Source organism: Phocoena sinus, chromosome 7 (assembly GCF_008692025.1).
Source record: "Phocoena sinus isolate mPhoSin1 chromosome 7, mPhoSin1.pri, whole genome shotgun sequence".
Taxonomy (NCBI): Eukaryota; Metazoa; Chordata; class Mammalia; order Artiodactyla; family Phocoenidae; genus Phocoena; species Phocoena sinus.
This window is the reverse complement of record NC_045769.1, coordinates 35,946,395-35,966,749: the sequence shown is the minus strand read 5'-3', so window position 1 is coordinate 35,966,749 and position 20,355 is coordinate 35,946,395. Positions and strand designations below refer to the sequence as shown.

At 39.4% G+C, this 20,355-nt stretch overlaps 1 protein-coding gene across 3 annotated transcripts in view; it reads right to left on the bottom strand.

Annotated features, from left to right (window-relative positions):
- Positions 1-20,355, bottom strand: part of FTCDNL1 (formiminotransferase cyclodeaminase N-terminal like) — a 46,096-nt gene that overhangs the window by 5,228 nt on the left and 20,513 nt on the right. The window contains exon 5 of one of the 3 annotated variants that reach the window (XM_032638553.1): positions 6,038-6,223. The exons of 1 other annotated variant lie outside the window; for it this stretch is intronic. In XM_032638553.1, the coding sequence (XP_032494444.1) occupies positions 6,038-6,223 (186 nt within the window). Of the gene's footprint in view, positions 1-6,030; positions 6,224-20,355 lie in introns of all 3 variants that reach the window. One more of the 3 variants, XM_032638555.1, reaches the window with a different exon arrangement.

Genomic DNA, 20,355 nt, shown 5'->3' with positions numbered 1-20,355 from the left:
AAATAAAGAGATTCTCATGAACTAATGTGCGACTCCCTCATTAAATATGTTTTTACTGAAAACCTGCTGAGTTCCAGGAACCATGCAGGTTACTGGGTGTAAAAACATGAAAGTTAAAATAACATAAAACCTAGCCTAAATGTGGTCCTTGCTTCAGACTAACAAACAGAGCAAGAAAACAGACTTGGAACTCAGGTTCAAAAATATAAACAGCTGTTATTACACCAAAAGCAATTAGTCATCATTACGTATTGGTATTTTAAATTTTTTAGAACATGTACTAAAGAGAAACCACAGCTGAAACAGGACCTTTGATGACTAAAGCCATAAAACTCAAACATAATTGCTAAGTCCAATACTCCCATGGCGGGAAGAATGCAGGACTCTTATGCATGTGGCCAAATCCACAGAAAAGAAAGCTGAGTGACACTGTGTGGCATAGGGCCGGCAGTGGCTCCCCGTGAGTCTGAATTCAAGTTCTACCTCTTCAGGGACACTGCCTCTGCTCAGCTGTCTTTCAGCAAAATGGCTATGACGTTTTCCCACTCTGCAAGGAATTGTGAGCCTCAATTTCTCAACTCTGAATCTTTCAGAGTAACAGTACTTCAGAGAGGAAATCACAGAGGTAGATACATGTTAATATCATAATGGAATGAAGCCAGTCCAGTTGAAAGGAACCTCAGGTGACCTGCCTGCTCCCAGGTTTTCTATAGAACAGTGCCTTTCACCAGCTCATGCAGAGACAAAAGCAAAGTCCTTCATGCTTCTACTACAGGTTACACACTTAATTATACATTGAGCCTTTCATCTTCCATCACTCCAACTAGATTTACAAGCAAATGCAGAAAATTATGAAAATAGGTTCCTCAAAACAGGACTCATTCTAAAACTAGAAATTATTTTTCAAACACTAGGTAAAGTTTTGGGTGTGAAGTAAACGGCATTATTCAATGTCAAGAAAAGTGCCTGATGCTGCAACTTCTCATTTACTGAGACAGAAGTAAGCAGGGACAGCTCTCACTAACCCACTGAAATAAGTAAACAGAAGTCCTTGATTCCAAGATGTGCCAATTACCTCCATCTATGATTCCTAAGGCATCATATGAAACTATAGTTCAAAGAATTGTCCCTCTATTTTTAAACAATGATGCATATATGCAGGCCAGTCATATATCAGCCAGTGGTGTTTAAATTATCCTATAAATGTTTAGGGTTTTAAAATATATATGTATAAAGTATTTATTTATAGATCTGAAAGTATCAACTATTACTGCTTTGTCCTTATTTATGTTCCTCATGAGCTAGCCAACTACAAACTTTTAAAAGGAATTTGGTTTAAAAGATTTTGTGTGTTTGGCACTGACTATGGGTGTTAATCATTTCTGAGCTCACTTTTTTCTCTTCTGTTTATAATATTCTCAGGGAACTTCAAAACAGAAACCTGTTCCCTTATAGATTCTGCTTCCTCTTGGGTACTGTGTAGATTACTTTGTCACTGGAAAGTTAACTGTAAGTGTTCAGTTGATAGCACCAATCATTTCTATTTAATTTTTTAGGAAAAGAAATAAATACAGCAATGTGTTGAAGCTTTTCTGTTTTGATGGGAGGAGTGGAAAACTATGTTGAGAAACATTGATGTAAATAAAAAATGTTAGAAAAATATATAAAGCCATTAAATTTAAAAATGAGGGAAATCGCCATAGTTAGGAACTAAATTCACTGAAAAATTAGATGAATAACATTTCTACCCTAATGACAGAGGTGCTAGAAATTCTCCTTCAGTAGATATTACTTTTAAAAATGAAAACATTTTACTCCTTCTTACGTAAGTGTTTCTTAAGAGATAATTCGTGCAAGTAAGGTAACCTAAGATTTCGGTTGATTATGTGTCTTAAACTCGAATTATAATCTTGTTCATGAAATATTAGAAACTGTTTATCCATATCCTTTATTCACTGTCCCTCTCTGAAACATTTTACTTTTCTATTAGAATCTGCTTTGAGCCTATTAAATGAGGTGTCTCTCGATGAATAACAGTCTACCTAGCCTTGGCAACTTATAATTTTCATGTTTTTTGCACAAACTGAGGATTCTGCCACTTAGGAGATATTAGCAAAAAAGACACACGGAGGGGAAAGCTGTGCTACTTTTCCCTTCTTATCTTAAATCTTTCATCATCAATCTGAATAAATGCAATGACACCCAGCTTTTATAAAACTGATCATTGATAAACCTCAATAATTACCCTTTATGAAAGATGATGGAAAGTAATCACAAGATCAAATCAATTTAGAGAAATAATGAAAATAAGTTGAAAGCTTTAAGAATTTAAAAACACTTTTCTTACAAATATATAACATAAATAAAATAAATAGATGCATACATATATTTTACAATATTGAGATCATACTGTTTATATTACTTTATATCCTTTGGCCTTGACACTGGCTTTCTCTCTGCCTGAGACTACTGTCCACATCTCCACGTGGCTAACTGCCTCTCTCCCAGTCTTTGCTCCAACACTGCCTTCACTATGAGGCCTACTTTGGTTTATCCCATTTAAAAACTGTAGTTCAGGACCTCCCTGGTGGCGCAGTGGTTGAAAGTCCGCCTGCCGATTCAGGAGACACGGGCTCGTGCCCCGGTCTGGGAAGATCCCACGTGCCGCGTAGTGGCTGGGCCCGTGAGCCATGGCCGCTGAGCCTGTGCGTCCGGAGCCTGTGCTCCGCAACAGGAGAGGCCACAGCAGTGAGAGGCCCGCATACCGCAAAAAAAAAAAAAAAAAACTGAACAGGACAATGGGAATCATGTGTCTGGGATGGGAGTGAACTACAGTTTTATTTGTTTTTTTGACTGTAGCACTTATTTTCTAACATACTATATAATTCTTTATTTATTAAGCTTGTTATTTACTGTCACTCTCTTCACCCCTTCCCCACTGGAATGTAAACTCTTTTTTTTTTGGCTGCGTTGAGTCTTCGTTGCTGCTCGCAGGTTCTCTCTAGTTACGGCGGGCGGGGGCTACTCTTCGTTACGGTGCGCGGGCTTCTCACTGCGGTGGCTCCTCTTGTTGCGGAGCACGGGTTCTAGGTGCACGGGCTTCAGTAGTTGTGGTACGTGGGCTCAGTAGTTGTGGCTCACGGGCTCTAGAGTGCAGGCTCAATAGTTGTGGCACACGGGCTTAGCTGCTCCGCGGCATGTGAGATCTTCCTGGACCAGGGCTTGAACCTGTGTCCCCTGCATTGGCAGGCAGATTCTTAACCACTGCGCCACCAGGAAAGTCCCTGGAATGTAAATTCTTTGAGGGCAAATAAATTCTATTTTCTCCACTGACGATAGTGCCTAGCACATACTAGGTACTTGATAAATATTTGTTGCATTAATTAATAAACTGCAAATTCTCTCTACATTGTATTGTATTTTTCAAGCCTCTAAAAATTCTTCCAAACCTTCACACTTAATTGCTTGCATAATAGTCTTTCACCTAGGTATAGCTTATTTAATAATCACTCTCAAATACTGAACATTTACATTGTTTCCCGTATTTACTATTATAAATAGTTCTTTGATAAACACACTTGTGCATAAGTACATGTATCTTTTATTATTTCCTCAGGAATAAATCTATTTCCTTAAGATAAATCTATCACTAGAACTAGAATTTCTGCAAAGCAGTTACATATATTCTTGGAGCTCTTAATACACATCACCAACTCACTTCCAAAAAGTTTATACCAATTGATGCTACCATTAGTAGCATGAGTGCCTCTAACTAAATCTTTATCAGTATCAAATTTTACCTTTAAAATACTATCTTTAAACATTTTTGTGCCAATCTTGGCATTTTAAAGTAAACTTAGGATTTTCAGATGTTGATGAAATTCTCCATGTAAATCACAGATCTCCACATGGAGTAAAAATAGAGAAGAAATTAGAAATCCCAATGGCTTGTCCATTCCAATCAAACCATGTAAAATGGGTGAGATTATCCCAACACCAGACAACCATTAGGTGAGATGGGGGAGCAGTGTTCACTTTGGTTTAGACAATTACAAACCAAGTTTGTTCTTAGAAGATTGAATATGATTAGTGATAACATGAACATTTAGTCTTTAACTCAGATATGCTTTTTAGAGTTCTCTAAAGTTCTCCCTAAATACCGACCCATTCAGTCTCATAGCAATGCAGAAATGAGAATGAAGTTTTTCCAGGGACTGCCTAATCCAATACTAAAGCCAGTTCTGTTCTCTAGTACTAGGATCCCTGCTTCTAATTCCTGTCCACTGACTGTAATCCTAGTCACTGGGCACTGTGCTGACAAGGTTTGTGAAATAATCCTTTCAGTCTTCAGTGAGGCCCAAATTAGAAGCCAGGAAATAGCTGTCTGAAAATTTAGTCACAAACTTACACTTCTACATTTGTGAGACAAATCGTGGGAAAATATGTGAGGTTCAAATTGGCAGTGAGCAATCAGCTTCTTCCTTTTTCCATAAGTAAAGACTAACACACACTTTTTTATAAATCTTTTCTCTAAATGGAAGGAAAAAATGGCCCCTTAGTACTGTGTTCGGCACTTAATAGACATTATTTCAACTTCACAGTCTCATGAGGGAGATATAATTATTATGTCGATTTTATAGATGTGGGAACTGAGGCTTAATGAGTTAAGGAACACTCTGAAGTCACACGGCCAATGAACAGCAAGGCGAGGATTCGAGCATAGCCTCAAAGCCTGCACTGTTTTCACTGTACTGCTCTGCTTGATTACAGATATTGGTTTGAGAGCAGAATTCTGCACCAGGGATTAGTAACCAAAAGCCTATGGGTAACTGCACCATGGGGAAATGTGTTTCATATGGTTGCCCACCTCTTGCTCCTTGGGGACCTAGTATCTTAGTAACGGCTAAAATATTAACTGGCTATGAAAATGTTACCTAGCATGGTTTAATTTGTGATCCCTACAGAAGATACTTGAGGGTGAAAGAATTAAGACTCAAATAAATGGCACTAGGATGGTGAAGTGCAGTGAATGGGGATGGCATTTTGGATGGGGTGCTACTGCCTTTTCCGGAGGTAAGCTCTAAGCAAGGAGTGCGACTGGAGTAGCAGAGAGGTAAGAGTTGGTGAGATCCAGGGGAAGGAAGAATACCATTCCCCATGTTTGTTCTCTCTGGCCTAGAGCCTGCTGTGTAGAAAAGCTTGTCTCCAGGGTGCCTCTAGAACTGACTTCCAGCTGTAAGCATCAACTTGGACACACTGGATGTTTAAGTGCTGAAAGACTTTCCTACCAGCTAAAAGTAAGCTCTACCCAAGTCCTGAGCCACCAAGTGTCCCCAGGATACACACTCATGCCCAGCACAGCAGCGGGCCTCCAGGACCTGTCCTGGTGTCAACCATTCTCACCATCAGTGGCCACGCTGCAGGGCTCGTTATTTATCTTGAACATCACTCTTGGGGGCTCTCATGGAATATACGATGAGGGCTTCCAGCCTCTCTGGTCAGCTCATGAAGGCATGGGTAAGAAAGAGGCATGAGGAGACCTTCAACCAAGTCAAGAAGGAGCTCCAGCTAAAGCCCTCCTGTATTATGTGGGAGGGACCAAATGAAGGTGACCTCGGGATACTCAAGTTTAAAAACAAAAGCAGAGGGGCTTCCCTGGTGGCGCAGTGGTTAAGAATCTGCCTTCCAATGTAGGGGACATGGGTTCAAGCCCTGGTCCGGGAAGATCTCACATGCTGTGCAGCAACTAAGCCCGTGCGCCACAGCTACTGAGCCTGCGCTCTAGAGCCCACAAGCCACAACTACTGAGCCCACAAGCCACAACTACTGAAGCCCGCGCGTCTAGAGCCCGTGCTCCACAACAAAAGAAGCCACCGCAATGAGAAGCCCGCGCACCACAACAAAGAGTAGCCCCTGCTCGCTGCAACTAGAGAAAGCCTGTGTGTAGCAACAAAGACCCAATGCAGCCAAAAATAAATAAATAAAATAAATAAATTAAAAAACAACAACAAAAGCAGAACAAAACCATACTGTGAACCTGTTAAACCACATCTTCGGGCAGGTGCAACTCCCAGGTCAGGTTTAAGAGCACTGAAATCCCTCCTTGTGAACCAGCCCAGTTGTTTCCTTCTCTGGACAAGAGTGCGCTTCTCAGGCAGGTCGGCCTCACCAAAGAGAAACACACTGCAGCCAGGAATACGCTGGACCAGATTCTCAGCAAGGTCTATGGACAGTGGGAAATTTTAACAAAATTAAATTAAAATCAGGCCTAATGAAAGAAAATAAAGCACATAATTTTCTTATTGTGGTAAAACAGATTTAACACAAAATTTACCATTTTAACCATTTCTAAGTGTACAGTTCAGTAGCATTAAGTGCGTTCCCATCACTGTTATAACCATCACCACTAAAGCATATAATTCACACAAATTTTAAAAATCAAAGTTTGAGCATAATTAATTTTCCCTTGAAGTTAGTCTCATAATAAAAAGTTTGTCTATGTACAAGGAGGCTAGAATTTCTAAGCCATTATGAATCTAATTCCATAAGGAAAATTCATCACTAAGATTAATAAAATTGGTACCTTCAATTTTTTAACTATTTTATAACAGCCCCAAATTATGTATACTGTTAGGAGAAAGAAAAAGTTAAGAATACAGGGGCCAGATCTGCATTGTCCAATATGGTAACCCTTAGCTACACATTCCATTAAATTTTAATTTTAATTTTACTTAATTAAATGAAATGCAATAAAAGTTAGTTTTTTCAGTTGCATGAGCCACATTTCAAGTGCTCAATAACCACATGTGGCCAGTGGTCTTCCTATTGGACACTGCAGATACAGAACATTTCCATCATCACAGAAAGTTCTACTGGATAGTATTGGGTCAGACATTCTGTAAGGAAGCCTAGTATTTAAATATAATTTTATGGAGGCTGCTCTCTGAATGACGTTTTTTCATTCTCTTCTGCCATTTTTATATCTAGATTCTGTCTCTGACCTTATCTTTTCAAGGCAGATTACAGAATTACCTTCCTGTTTTTTCTAGAGAACTGCTTTAGGGGACTGCTGGTTGCAGCTGACAGCATGTTTTCATGGCACTAATCACAGTCCCCTGTAAGCAAGGATAGAGATAGCATAAATTTTTTTCTGATGTATAGATGCAGGTATTTGGGAATTTGGGTACTGGCCTGGGACAGCAGGACTGTGGGCCTCCCCTATTTGGAGGCCCATCATGGAACATCAGAGGCTGAGATGGGGCCTTTAGCCCCATAAGCACAGGAAACCTCTCCAACTACAATTCTGAAGGTTGGTTATTTGTTTGTTTCTAATGTAGACTGCTATGCTGATGGGAGGGGTGAAATGTGGAGGGCATTAAAAAAATTTTGTACCTCTGGGTTGTATCAAGTCTAGGGAAATGTTCTTTTTTAAAAATATTTATGTATTTATTATTTATTTAGTTTGGCTGCACCAGGTCTTAGTTGCAGCCCACGGGATCTTCGTTGAGGCATGTGGGATCTTTCTTAGTTGCGGCACGCATGCGGGATCTAGTTCCCTGACCAGGGATCGAACCAGGCCCCCTGCATTGGGAGTGCAGTCTTACGTACTGGACGACTAGGGAAGTCCCAGAGAAACATTCTTTCTCTGAGTCAGGTAGAGACTCTAGCACTAGAAGCCCGTGATATGTAGACACCACAAAGCCAAGAACATCTCCCAAATTTACTAAGTGAACTCTACTTCTTTAACACTACTTTAAGATACTAAAGGACCATGGGCTTCAGGGCGGGGGAGCGGGCAGATGCCAGTGACACAGTTAACAGAGGTTTAGGACTTGTAAAATAATGTTCAGGCAGTTACCTAAGTACTCCCCTCAAATCTGGAATGGCAGAGAGCAGGGGTGGCAGAAGAAAGGGAAAATGGTTTAGGAGACTTAGTTAAGACATCTTAACATCTGACAACTCTCCAAATTGTTTGGATCACCGTTATCTGCTCCAGCCATAACTTAGAGTGACTCACACTTTGGTTGTCACAGGAGCCTAAGACACAAACTGTGATGCTAAAGCCCCTCCTTCTAAATAGAAATAGTGTGACCTATTTCCTGGCTCTGCTCAGTTCTTGGCCTAGCCAGGCCAGCACCTCCATTTGGAACTACAGTTCTGGAGTATGGCATAAGTTTATAAAGCCCAGAATGCTGTAAAGGAGGATTCTTGGAGCCTGGTTCTTAAAGGGCAGAGCAGGGGGAGATATTTGCAGTAGCAACTCCCAGCTGTCAGCAGCTGGGGGGTTGAGGGCAGGGGTACATTTTGGTTTAGTAGAATTAGCATATGCTTTTGAGGCCAGAAGATATCGGTTTGAACACCATTTCTGCTCCTTAATACCTGTTTGGGATCTTGAGCAATTTTTTTTGACATCTCTGAGCCTCAAGTTCTTTGTCTGTAAAGTGAAAATAAAAAAAAAAAAAGCTTCCTCTAAAGCACCAACTCCTTATCTAGTAATCTGGCAATTAAAAGGAATAAAAATAAGCATTTATCCTGCCTTTCCTGTATAAACTGCATTTCAGGGTAGCCAAATAGCCTGAACTGATGAGGTAAAGATTTTTTAATAGAAAAAAATCTAACTAATAAATGTGGAAGAAATGATATGATTAGAAAATCACCATTTTGGAGACCCTAAGAAAATAACTGTTTCAGGCAAAGATCATCAATGGATAAAACCTTCATGAAAAGTCAAATAGGAACAAGGGCAATTCATCTTTGCATCACCAGATGTGAGATAATCAGACATTGTGGCTTCCTGATAGAACATATATGAAGCTCACAACCCACCTTTGAAGAAGTTTTGCCAAAAAAAAAAAAAAAAAAAAGAACTTCAACCCGATCAAGGGGCTAACTTAAAGTTTGTATGAAATGAGAGGGATAAAGAAACAAATTAAATGACACCACAAGGGAGCAAACAGATGATCCAGAATGTGGAAATTCCATAGGACAACTGACCTAGTTTCTGCAACCAGTGAATTGGAGGAAAAAAGGGGGGCAGTGAACTGGGCTAGATCAAAAGAGACAGAGATACAACAATCACCTCAATATGTGAACCACGTGTAGATCCAGATTCAGACAAGCCCATCATAGAAAGACGTTTGCTTGGGTTATACACTGGATATTAGATGGTACCAAAAAACGATCATTTTTTTGGGTGCGATAATGGCATTGTGGCGATATAAGAAAATGTCCATATTGCTTACAGATATTTTAAATATGCAGGGGTGAAATAATATGATTTTTGGAACTTGCTTTAAAAAACCTATAATAAAACTAAAGGAAAAAAGAGGGAGATAAAAAGGGAGGAAAGGAGAAAAAATAAAGGAAGTAAACAAAAAGAGGAGAGAGGGGGAAGATGGCGGAAGAGTAAGACGTGGAGATCACCTTCCTCCCCAGAGATACATCAGAAATACATCTACATGTGGAACTCCTACAGAACACCTACTGAACGCTGGCAGAAGACTTCAGACCTCCCAAAAGGCAAGAAACTGCCCACGTACCTGGGTAGGGCAAAAGAAAAAAGAATAAACAGAGACAAAAGAATAGGGACGGGACCTGCACCAGTGGGAGGGAGCTGTGAAGGAGGAAAGGTTTCCACACACTAGGAAGCCCCTTTGCGGGCGGAGACTGCGGGTGTTGGAGGGCGGAAGCTTTGGAGCCACGGAGGAGAGCACAGAACAGCAACAGAGGTGCGGAGGGCAAAGTGGAGAGATTCCCGCACAGAGGATCGGTGCCAACCCGCACTCACCAGCCACTCACCAGCCCGAGAGGCTTGCCTGCTCACCCGCCGGGGCGGGCGGGGCTGGGAGTTGAGGCTCGGGCTTCGGTTGGCGGCGTGAACACAGCCTGCAGGGGGTTAGTGCACTACGGCTGGCCGGGAGGGAGTCCGGGGAAAAGTCGGGACCTGCCGAAGAGGCAAGAGACTTTTTCTTCCCTCTTTGTTTCCTAGTACGCGATGAGAGGGGATTAAGAGCACTGCTTAAAGGAGCTCCAGAGACGGGTGCGAGCCGCGGCTAACAGCGCGGACCCCAGAGCTGGGCATGAGATGCTAAGGCTGCTGCTGCCTCCACCAAGAAGCCCGTGTACAAACAAAGGTCACCCTCCACACCCCACTTCCGGGGACCCTGTGCAGCCCGCCACCGCCAGCATCCCGGGATCCAGGGACAAGTTCCCCGGGAGAACGCACGGCGCGCTTCAGGTTGGTGCAACGTCACGCTGGCCTCTGTGCTGGAGTCTCGCCCCGCACTCCGTGCCCCTCCCTCCCCTCGGCCTGAGTGAGCCAGAGCCCCCGAATCAGTTGCTCCTTTAACCCCGTCCTGTCTGAGCGAAGAACAGACTCCCTCAGGTGACCTACACGCAGAGGCGGAGCCAAATCCAAAGCTGAGCCCCGGGAGCTGTGAGAACAAAGAGAAAGGGAAATCTCTCCCAGCAGCCTCAGAAGCAGCGGATTAAATCTCCACAATCAACTTGATGTACCCTGCATTTGTGGAATACATGAAAAGACAACGAATCACCCCAAATTGAGGAGGTGGACTTTGAGAGCAAGATTTATTATTTTTTCCCCTTTTCCTCTTTTTGTGAGTGTGTATGTGTATGCTTCTTTGTGAGATTTTGTCTGTATAGCTTTGCTTTCACCATTTGTCCTACGGTTCTATCCATCCGTTTCTTTTTGTGGGGTTTTTTTACTTAAAAATTTTTTTTTTCTTAATGATTATTTTTTATTTTAATAATTTATTTTATTTTATCTTACTTTATTTTCTTTTCTTTTATCCTCCTTCTTTCTTTCTACTTTTGCTCCCTTTTATTCTGAGCCGTGTGGATGAAAGGCTCTTGGTGCTGCAGCCAGGAGTCAGTGCTGTGCCTCTGAGGTGGGAGAGCCAACTTCAGGACACTGGTCCACAAGAGACCTTCCAGTTCCACATAATATCAAACAGCAAAAGTCTCCCAGAGATCTCCATCTCAACACCAACACCCAGCTTCACTCAAAGACCAGCAAGCTACAGTGCTGGACACCCTATGCGAAACAACTAGCAAGACAAGAACACAACCCCACCCATTAGCAGAGAGGCTGCCTAAAATCATAATAAGTCCACAGACACCCCAAAACACACCACCAGACGTGGACTTGCCCACCAGAAAGGCAAGATCCAGCCTCATCCACCAGAACACAGGCACTAGCCCCCTCCACAAGGAAGCCTGCACAACCCACTGAACCAACTTTAGACACTGGGGAAATACACCAAAAACAAAGGGAACTATGAACCTACAGCCTGCAAAAAGGAGACCCCAAACACAGTAAGATAAGCAAAATGAGAACAGAGACAAACACACAGCAGATGAAGGAGCAAGGTAAAAACCCACCAGACCTAACAAATGAAGAGGAAATAGGCAGTCTACCTGAAAAAGAATTCAGAATAATGATGGTAAAGATGATCCAAAATCCTGGAAACAGAATAGAGAAAATGCAAGAAACATTTAACAAGGACCTAGAAGAACTAAAGATGAAACAAGCAATGATGAACAACACAATAAATGAAATTTAAAATACTCTAGATGGGATCCATAGCAGAATAACTGAGACAGAAGAACGGATAAGTGACCTGGAAGATAAAATAGTGGAAATAACTACTGCAGAGCAGAATAAAGAAAAAAGAATGAAAAGAACTGAGGACAGTCTCAGAGACCTCTGGGACAACATTAAACGCATGAATATTCGAATCATAGGGGTTCCAGAAGAAGACGAGAAAAAGAAAGGGACTGAGAAAATATTTGAAGAGATTATAGTTGAAAACTTCCCTAATATGGGAGAGGAAATACTCATTCAAGTCCAGGAAGCACAGAGAGTCCCATACAGGATAAATCCAAGGAGAAACACGCCAAGACACATATTAATCAAACTGCCAAAAATTAAATACAAAGAAAACATATTAAAAGCAGCAAGGGAAAAACAACAAATAGCGCACAAGGGAATTCCCATAAGGTTAACAGCTGATCTTTCAGCAGAAACTCTACAAGCCAGAAGGGACTGGCAGGACATATTTAAAGTGATGAAGGAGAAAAACCTACAACCAAGATTACTCTACCCAGCAAGGATCTCACTCAGATTTAATGGAGAAATTAAAACCTTTACAGACAAGCAAAAGCTAAGAGAGTTCAGCACCACCAAACCAGCTTTACAACAAATGCTAAAGGATCTTCTCTAGGCAAGAAACACAAGAGAAGGAAAAGACCTACAATAACAAACACAAAACAATTGACAAAATGGGAATAGGAACATACATATCAATAACTACCTCGAATGTAAATGGATTAAATGCTCCCACCAAAAGCCACAGACTGGCTGAATGGATACAAAAACAAGACCCATATATATGCTGTCTACAAGAGACCCACTTCAGACCTAGAGACACATACACACTGAAAGTGAGGGGATGGAAAAAGATATTCCATACAAATGGAAACCAAAAGAAAGCTGGAGTAGCAATTATCATATCAGACAAAATAGACTTTAAATAAAGACTATTAGAAGAGACAAAGGAGGACACTACATAATGATCAAGGGATCCATCCAAGAAGAAGATATAACAATTGTAAATATTTATGCACCCAACATAGGAGCACCTCAATACATAAGGCAAATACTAACAGCCATAAAAGGGGAGATTGACAGTAACACATTCATAGTAGGGGACTTTAACACCCCACTTGCACCAATGGACAGATCATCCAAAATGAAAATAAATAAGGAAACACAAGCTTTCAATGATACATTAAACAAGATGGACTTAATTGATATAGGACATTTCATCCAAAAACAACAGAATACACATTTCTCTCAAGTGCTCATGGAACATTCTCCAGGGTAAATCATATTTTGGGTCACAAATCAAGCCTTGGTAAATTTAGAGGAAATGGAAATCATATCAATATCTTTACTGACGACATTGCTATGAGACCAGGTATCAATTACAGGAAAAGATCTATAAAAAATACAAACACATGGAGGCTAAACAATACACTACTTAATAACGAACTGATCACTGAAGAAATCAAAGAGGAAATCAAAAAATACCTAGAAACAAATGACAATGGAGACACGATGACCCAAAACCTATGGGATGCAGCAAAAGCAGTTCTAAGAGGGAAGTCTATAGCAATGCAATCCTACCTTAAGAAACAGGAAACATCTCGAATAAACAACCTAACCTTTTAACTAAAGCAATTAGAGAAAGAAGAACAAAAACACCCCGAAGTTAGCAGAAGGAAAGAAATCATAAAGATCAGATCAGAAATAAATGAAAAAGAAATGAAGGAAACAATAGCAAAGATCAATAAAACTAAAGCTGGTTCTTTGAGAAGATAAACAAAATTGATAAACCATTAGCCAGACTCATCGAGAAAAAAAGGGAGAAGACTCAAATCAATAGAATTAGAAATGAAAAAGGAGAAGTAACAACTGACACTTCAGAAATACAAAAGATCATGAGAGATTACTACAAGCAACTCTATGCCAATAAAATGGACAACCTGGAAGAAATGCACAACCTGCCAAGACTGAATCAGGAAGAATTAGAAAATATGAATAGACCAATCACAAGTACTGAAATTGAAACTGTGATTAAAAATCTTCCAACAAACAAAAGCCCAGGAACAGATGGCTTCACAGGTGAATTCTATCAAACATTTAGAGAAGAGCTAACACCTATCCTTCTCAAACTCTTCCAAAATATAGCAGAGGGAGGAGCACTCCCAAACTCATTGTACGAGGCCACCATCACCCTGATACCAAAACCAGACAAGGATGTCACAAAGAAAGAAAACTACAGGCCAATATCACTGATGAACATAGATGCAAAAATCCTCAACAAAATACTAGCAAACAGAATCCAACAGCACATTAAAAGCATCATACACCATGATCAAGTGGGGTTTATTCCAGGAATGCAAGGATTCTTCAATATACGCAAATCAATCAATATGCTACACCATATTAACAAGCTGAAGGAGAAAAACCATATGGTCATCTCAATAGATGCAGAGAAAGCTTTCCACAAAATTCAACACCCACGTATGATAATAACCCTCCAGAAAGTAGGCATAGAGGGAACTTTCCTCAACATAATAAAGGCCATATATGACAAAGCCACAGCCAACATGTCCTCAATGGTGAAAAACTGAAAGCATTTCCACTAAGATCAGGAACAAGACAAGATTGCCCACTCTCACCACTCTGATTCAACATAGTTTTGGAAGTTTTAGCCACAGCAATCAGAGAAGAAAAGGAAATAAAAGGAATCCAAATCGGAAAAGAAGAAGTAAAGCTGTCACTGTTTGCAGATGACACGATACTATACACAGAGAATCCTAAAGATGCTACCAGAAAACTACAAGAGCTAATCAATGAATTTGGTAAAGTAGCAGAATACAAAATTAATGCACAGAAATCTCTGGCGTTCCTATACACTAGTGATGAAAAATCTGAAAGTGAAATCAAGAAAACACTCCCATTTACCACTGCAACAAAAAGAATAAAATACCTAGGAATAAACCTACCTAAGGAGACAAAAGACCTGTATGCAGAAAATTATAAGACACTGATGAAAGAAATTAAAGATGATACAAATAGATGGAGAGATATACCATGTTCTTGGATTGGAAGAAGCAACATTGTGAAAATGACTCTACTACCCAAAGCAATCTATAGATTCACTGCAATCCCTACCAAACTACCAATGGCATTTTTCACAGAACTAGAACAAAAAATTTCACAGTTTGTATGGAAACACAAAAGACCCCGAATAGCCAGAGCAGTCTTGAGAACGAAAAACGGAGCTGGAGGAATCAGGCTCCCTGACTTCAGACTATACTACAAAGCAACAGTAATCAAGACAGTATGGTACTGGCACGAAATCAGAAATATAGATCAATAGAACAGGATAGAAAGCCCAGAGATAAACCCACGCACATATGGTCACCTTATCTTTGATAAAAGAGGCAGCAATGTATAGTGGAGAAAGGACAGCCTCTTCAGTAAGTGGTGCTGGGAAAACTAGACAGGTACATGTAAAAGTATGAGATTAGAACACTCCCTAACACCATACACAAAAATAAGCTCAAAATGGATTAAAGACCTAAATTTAAGGCCAGAAACTATCAAACTCTTAGAGGAAAACATAGGCAGAACACTCTATGACATAAATCACAGCAAGATCCTTTTTGACCCACCTCCTAGAGAAATGGAAATAAAAACAAAAATAAACAAATGGGACCTAATGAAACTTCAAAGCTTTTGCACAGCAAAGGAAACCATAAACAAGACCAAAAGACAACCCTCAGAATGGGAGAAAATATTTGCAAATGAAGCAACTGACAAAGGATTAATCTCCAAAATTTACAAGCAGCTCATGCAGCTCAATAACAAAAAAACAAACAACCCAATCCAAAAACGGGCAGAAGACCTAAATAGACATTTCTCCAAAGAAGATATACAGACTGCCAACAAACACATGAAAGAATGCTCAACATCATTAATCATTAGAGAAATGCAAATCAAAACTTCAACGAGATATCACCTCACACCGGTCAGAATGGCCATCATCAAAACATCTAGAAACAATAAATACTGGAGAGGGTGTGGAGAAAAGGGAACCCCCTTGCACTGCTGGTGGGAATGTGAATTGGTACAGCCACTATGGAGAACAGTATGGAGGTTCCTTAAAAAACTACACATAGAACTACCATATGACCCAGCAATCCCACTACTGGGCATATACCCTGAGAAAACCATAATTCAAAAAGAGTCATGTACCAAAATGTTCATTGCAGCTCTATTTACAATAGCCAGGAGTTGGAAACAACCTAAGTGTCCATCATCGGATGAATGGATAAAGAAGATGTGGCACATATATACAATGGAATATTACTCAGCCATAAAAAGAAATGAAATTGCGTTATTTGTAGTGAGGTGGATGGACCTAGAGTCTGTCATACAGAGTGAAGTAAGTCAGAAAGAGAAAGAAAAATACCGTATGCTAACACATATATATGGAATCTAAGAAAAGAAAATGTCATGAAGAACCTAGGGATAAGACAGGAATAAAGACACAGACCTACTAGAGCATGGACTTGAGGATATGGGGAGGGGGAAGGGTAAGCTGTGACAAAGTGAGAGAGTGGCATGGACATATATACACTACCAAACGTAAAACAGATAGCTAGTGGGAAGCAACCGCATAGCACAGGGAGATCAGCCCGGTGCTTTGTGACCACCTAGATGGGTGGGACAGGGAGGGTGGGATGGACGGAGACGCAAGAGGGAAGAGATATGGGAACGTATGTATATGTATAACTGATTCACTTTGTTATAAAGCAGAAACTAACACACCATTATAAAGCAATTATACTCCAATGAAGATGTAAAATAAAATAAAATAATAAATAAATAATAAAAGAAAAAAGAAAGAAAAGAAACCACCTCATAGAATGGATACAGAGATTAAGATTAGATAAACTAAGAAAAGCATCTAGCACAATGCCTGGTGCACATTAGCCAGGGTATGTTGCTTCCTTTCCCTTCTGTAAGCCTACACCACTGTTCTAAATTCTGAAAATTCTGAATACCTTCCTGGACTGGTGTGTCCCTACTTACTAGAAATCCCCATATATTTTAACAACACTTCTCTTCCATTATCTCTTCTATACCAATTCATGGTAGAAGGAATCAAATTTAATTTTTACTCTCCAGTGAAGAAAAAAAGATATTTCATTATTCTCATACAATGAAAAGACCACCAAAGCCAAAATGATATTTAGCAATAGAGACAGCACATTATACTCTTCATACTCAAGGAAATATCTTTTGTTTCTAATGATTGCAAGCCAAGAGCCCAAGGTAGGTATTTGTAATGTAGCTGAAGAGTAAAATTGAGATAGCCTGCATTTCAAAGAAATGTCTCAAATTTAGAAGAATAGTTACTAGCAAGCTATTTTATTTGTTATATAAATTGCATTCAAAAAAACTGGTTTTAATTGTATCACTTTATTTTCACAATTAATCTATGTAAAAATTATCCCCTGTACTGTAATTTCAAATGCTCACATCATGCAAACAAACAGGCCTGTTAAAGGAGATAAAAATTTTGAATCTTCAAGGTCAAGTCTCACAGTTTTCAGATAAGTGACATTATTATTTAAAGCAACAGTTCTGTGTGCATTTCCCATAAAGCGATTGTTCCCCCGACAGTGAAGTCAAGCATTTCCAGAGCAGGAACTTTTCACATTTTCAATGAGTCCCAAGAAACCAGAATTTCTGAGCTTGTCCCTGCTTTGTCATTGTGCTCCCCCTCCACTGAAATTCATTTCTCCCTCTGATGTTCATGTAGTATTTTACAGCTTTTATGGATAGAACACCAAATCTAATCTACTTGTATTATATAGTTAATCATGGACTTTTGTTTCTCCATCTAGGTTTCAAACTCCTAAAACCATCAACATCTGTTAAGGTGAATGAATTGAATTTGGTTCCTAAGCACTTTGCAGATGCTGGACGCTGCAAACCTGAAATAGCAGCATCCATTCCAAACCTACACAGGAGAGTAAGGGGTCGCTATGCTAACAAAATGAGAACAGGGTTTAAGACCAGCAGGTGTACGATGTACCCCTAGTGAGAAACCATGCAATCAATTTCCCATTACCGGCATCATGTTTTATGAGCTCTTCTTCAGCCCCCAGCTGTCAGAGTCACCTGCAGCTGTGGTCTACCTGAGACAGTAAGTAATGTCAGACAGGAAAAATACACGAATCACCTTGTTCTGACAGAGTATGATGTCATCATGCCGGCTTGAAACAGGTAAAGCAGCTTCCTAAATTGCTATTAAAAGACAAATATTTTCTAGTTTTTCTTCCATTCTTGACAAGTTTTCCCCACCACTATTATTAGCACTTCTGATCTTTCCATTTTCACAAGTCATATTCTAAAAAGGCTAATTTAATGACAATTTTTTTTTAATATAATTTAACCTTTATGGTTGGCTGATTACATGTACTCGAAAATGATTTTTAGTCATTTCTATACATGTATATCTATCACTTTCAGCCTTAACTTTAGAGACTTCTATGAGTTTGCTTATTCCTCTTTGCAAAAGGAGGATCAGCACAATGAGACAGGAAAGTTCAAGCTTCATATCCTCAACACAAATGTTTGTTTCTGAGCCTGTAACAGACCTAACTATGGCCGAAATGTAGTATTATATTGAGAATGTACAATATTTAAGACAGTATTTAAGAATCTCCTTCATTAAATGTATTTGTCTGCCTTACGCTAACACGCACCTCATGTCTACAGAGGTATTTGATATCATTCTTTCCCCTTCTGCTTTTGTTTCTTTCAGAAGCATTTTAGGACTACTGGTATAAATGGAGTTGAGATTTAACTGTTAAACAGAATTGCATTTCAGCAGTTCAAGGAACATAACTGATATGCTTGGTTTTGTTACATTTTTGATAGCAGTCAAAATGCACAGTTAGGAAAAACCTCAAGCCTGTCACTCCCTTTCCTCTAGGAATAAATTCTATTTCCCCTGGCCCATGGTATGACAGTGTAGCTTATTAATTTTTTTTTAAACCAGAACTCTAATGATACTCAAAAAAGTCTACTGACACATTCTCATAAGTACATACATACCAATCAAAAAGGGTATTTTTCAACCCCATCACCTCATACTCAACAAAAAGCAAAGGGAAAAAAGCACAGAATCTAAAAATTAAACTGGGTGCTAGACTTGAAATCTTAGAAGCATCCTCTAGTTTTAGTATAGCTCTCTTAATATAGCCAAGTTTTTTGTTTAGTTGATTTTTTTATTTATGTATTTTTTAATGAAAAGGAAAAATAAGATCCTCTACCAGAGCCATAAAAATCTCTCAGATGGTAACACAGATAGCCCTAAAAGTTTTTGCCTAAATTCATACGCATACCTAAAATAAAACTGGCTGGTTAATCTTGCTACAGTACTCTGAAAAAGAAGACATTTGAAAATACAGTGTAGTTGTGATGCTGCACTGCCTCTAATTAAGTGCAGACTAGGAAAAATTATTCTTAGTTTAGTCTATGGAAGGGAGGTGGTGGAAATTTCTCTTTGCAATTCAAAATTATTTTAAAGATGGAGTGTTTCTTTTCCAATGTCTTCATTAAACAGAGCTGTTAAGAATTGTCTCCCAACCATCCCCAAAGAGCACAAAGCTACCCAGTATTCACCCCATATGCTCGGCTTTGAAGTGTGAAGCTGTGACCATCCTACCAGACTCTTACGCCACCATCAAAGCCATCTCATTACACCCAGCGCTGAGAGTTAAAGCACGGGGCCTTAACCACTCCAACACACACACTGCATTAACAAAGTAACCGCAATATTCCTCCCCCACATGGCCAGAACTTGAAGAAATTTTTACCATATGTACACATGCACGAGATACGAAAATTTATTGTGCTAGAACATCATTGAGAAGTACATTAAACATGCTGACTAGAACTGGATGTTATTCTAAGGGACTGGAAAAAAATAAAATGCAGCTGATCTTTATGATGAAAGAACAGAAACATTAGACTGAAAAACAAGATCAAGTGCAATTCCTAAATTGCATTTCTACTGACACATTCTGTTGCCTGTTCTTTCTTGAGGGAGCAGAAAACAATTTAGGGGGTAAAACAAAACTCTACTGCGTATCACTGGATGCTACTGTTTACTCTATCACGTTTCATTTCTAAAGGACAAATAAACTTACAAATAATGCAATGCTGATAACAGCATCTATAATTCGAAACGAACAGTACTTGCTAAGAGAAAGTAATTTTACTGTGTTTCTGAGCTGTCAATTTACCATTGGCATGGCAGTAAAAAATAAAATGCAAAGAAGAAACTTGTTATGTATTAATGGAAATGAGGTCAGGATAGGCATTTGATTAATTTTCATATAAAAATTAATCTGTAAAAATATTTTGAAATGTTTGTACCTAATGATCCATTCCTTTTTATTTGCTCTAGAGAAATCCTTACATTTGTATACAAGAAAGTATATTCAAGAGTGTTCACTGCTACACTATTTGTATTGGAAAAAATGAGAAACAATCTAAGTGTCTATAAATAGGGGAACAGAAAAAATGTGATATATGCATACTATGATAACTATACAGCTGTTAAAAGGAGTGAGCTATATGTAACACCATGGACAGATTTCCAAGATATCTTGCCGAATAAAAGTTATAGTATAAGAATCTGAAAAGAGAATGTACATATATATATATATATATATATATATATA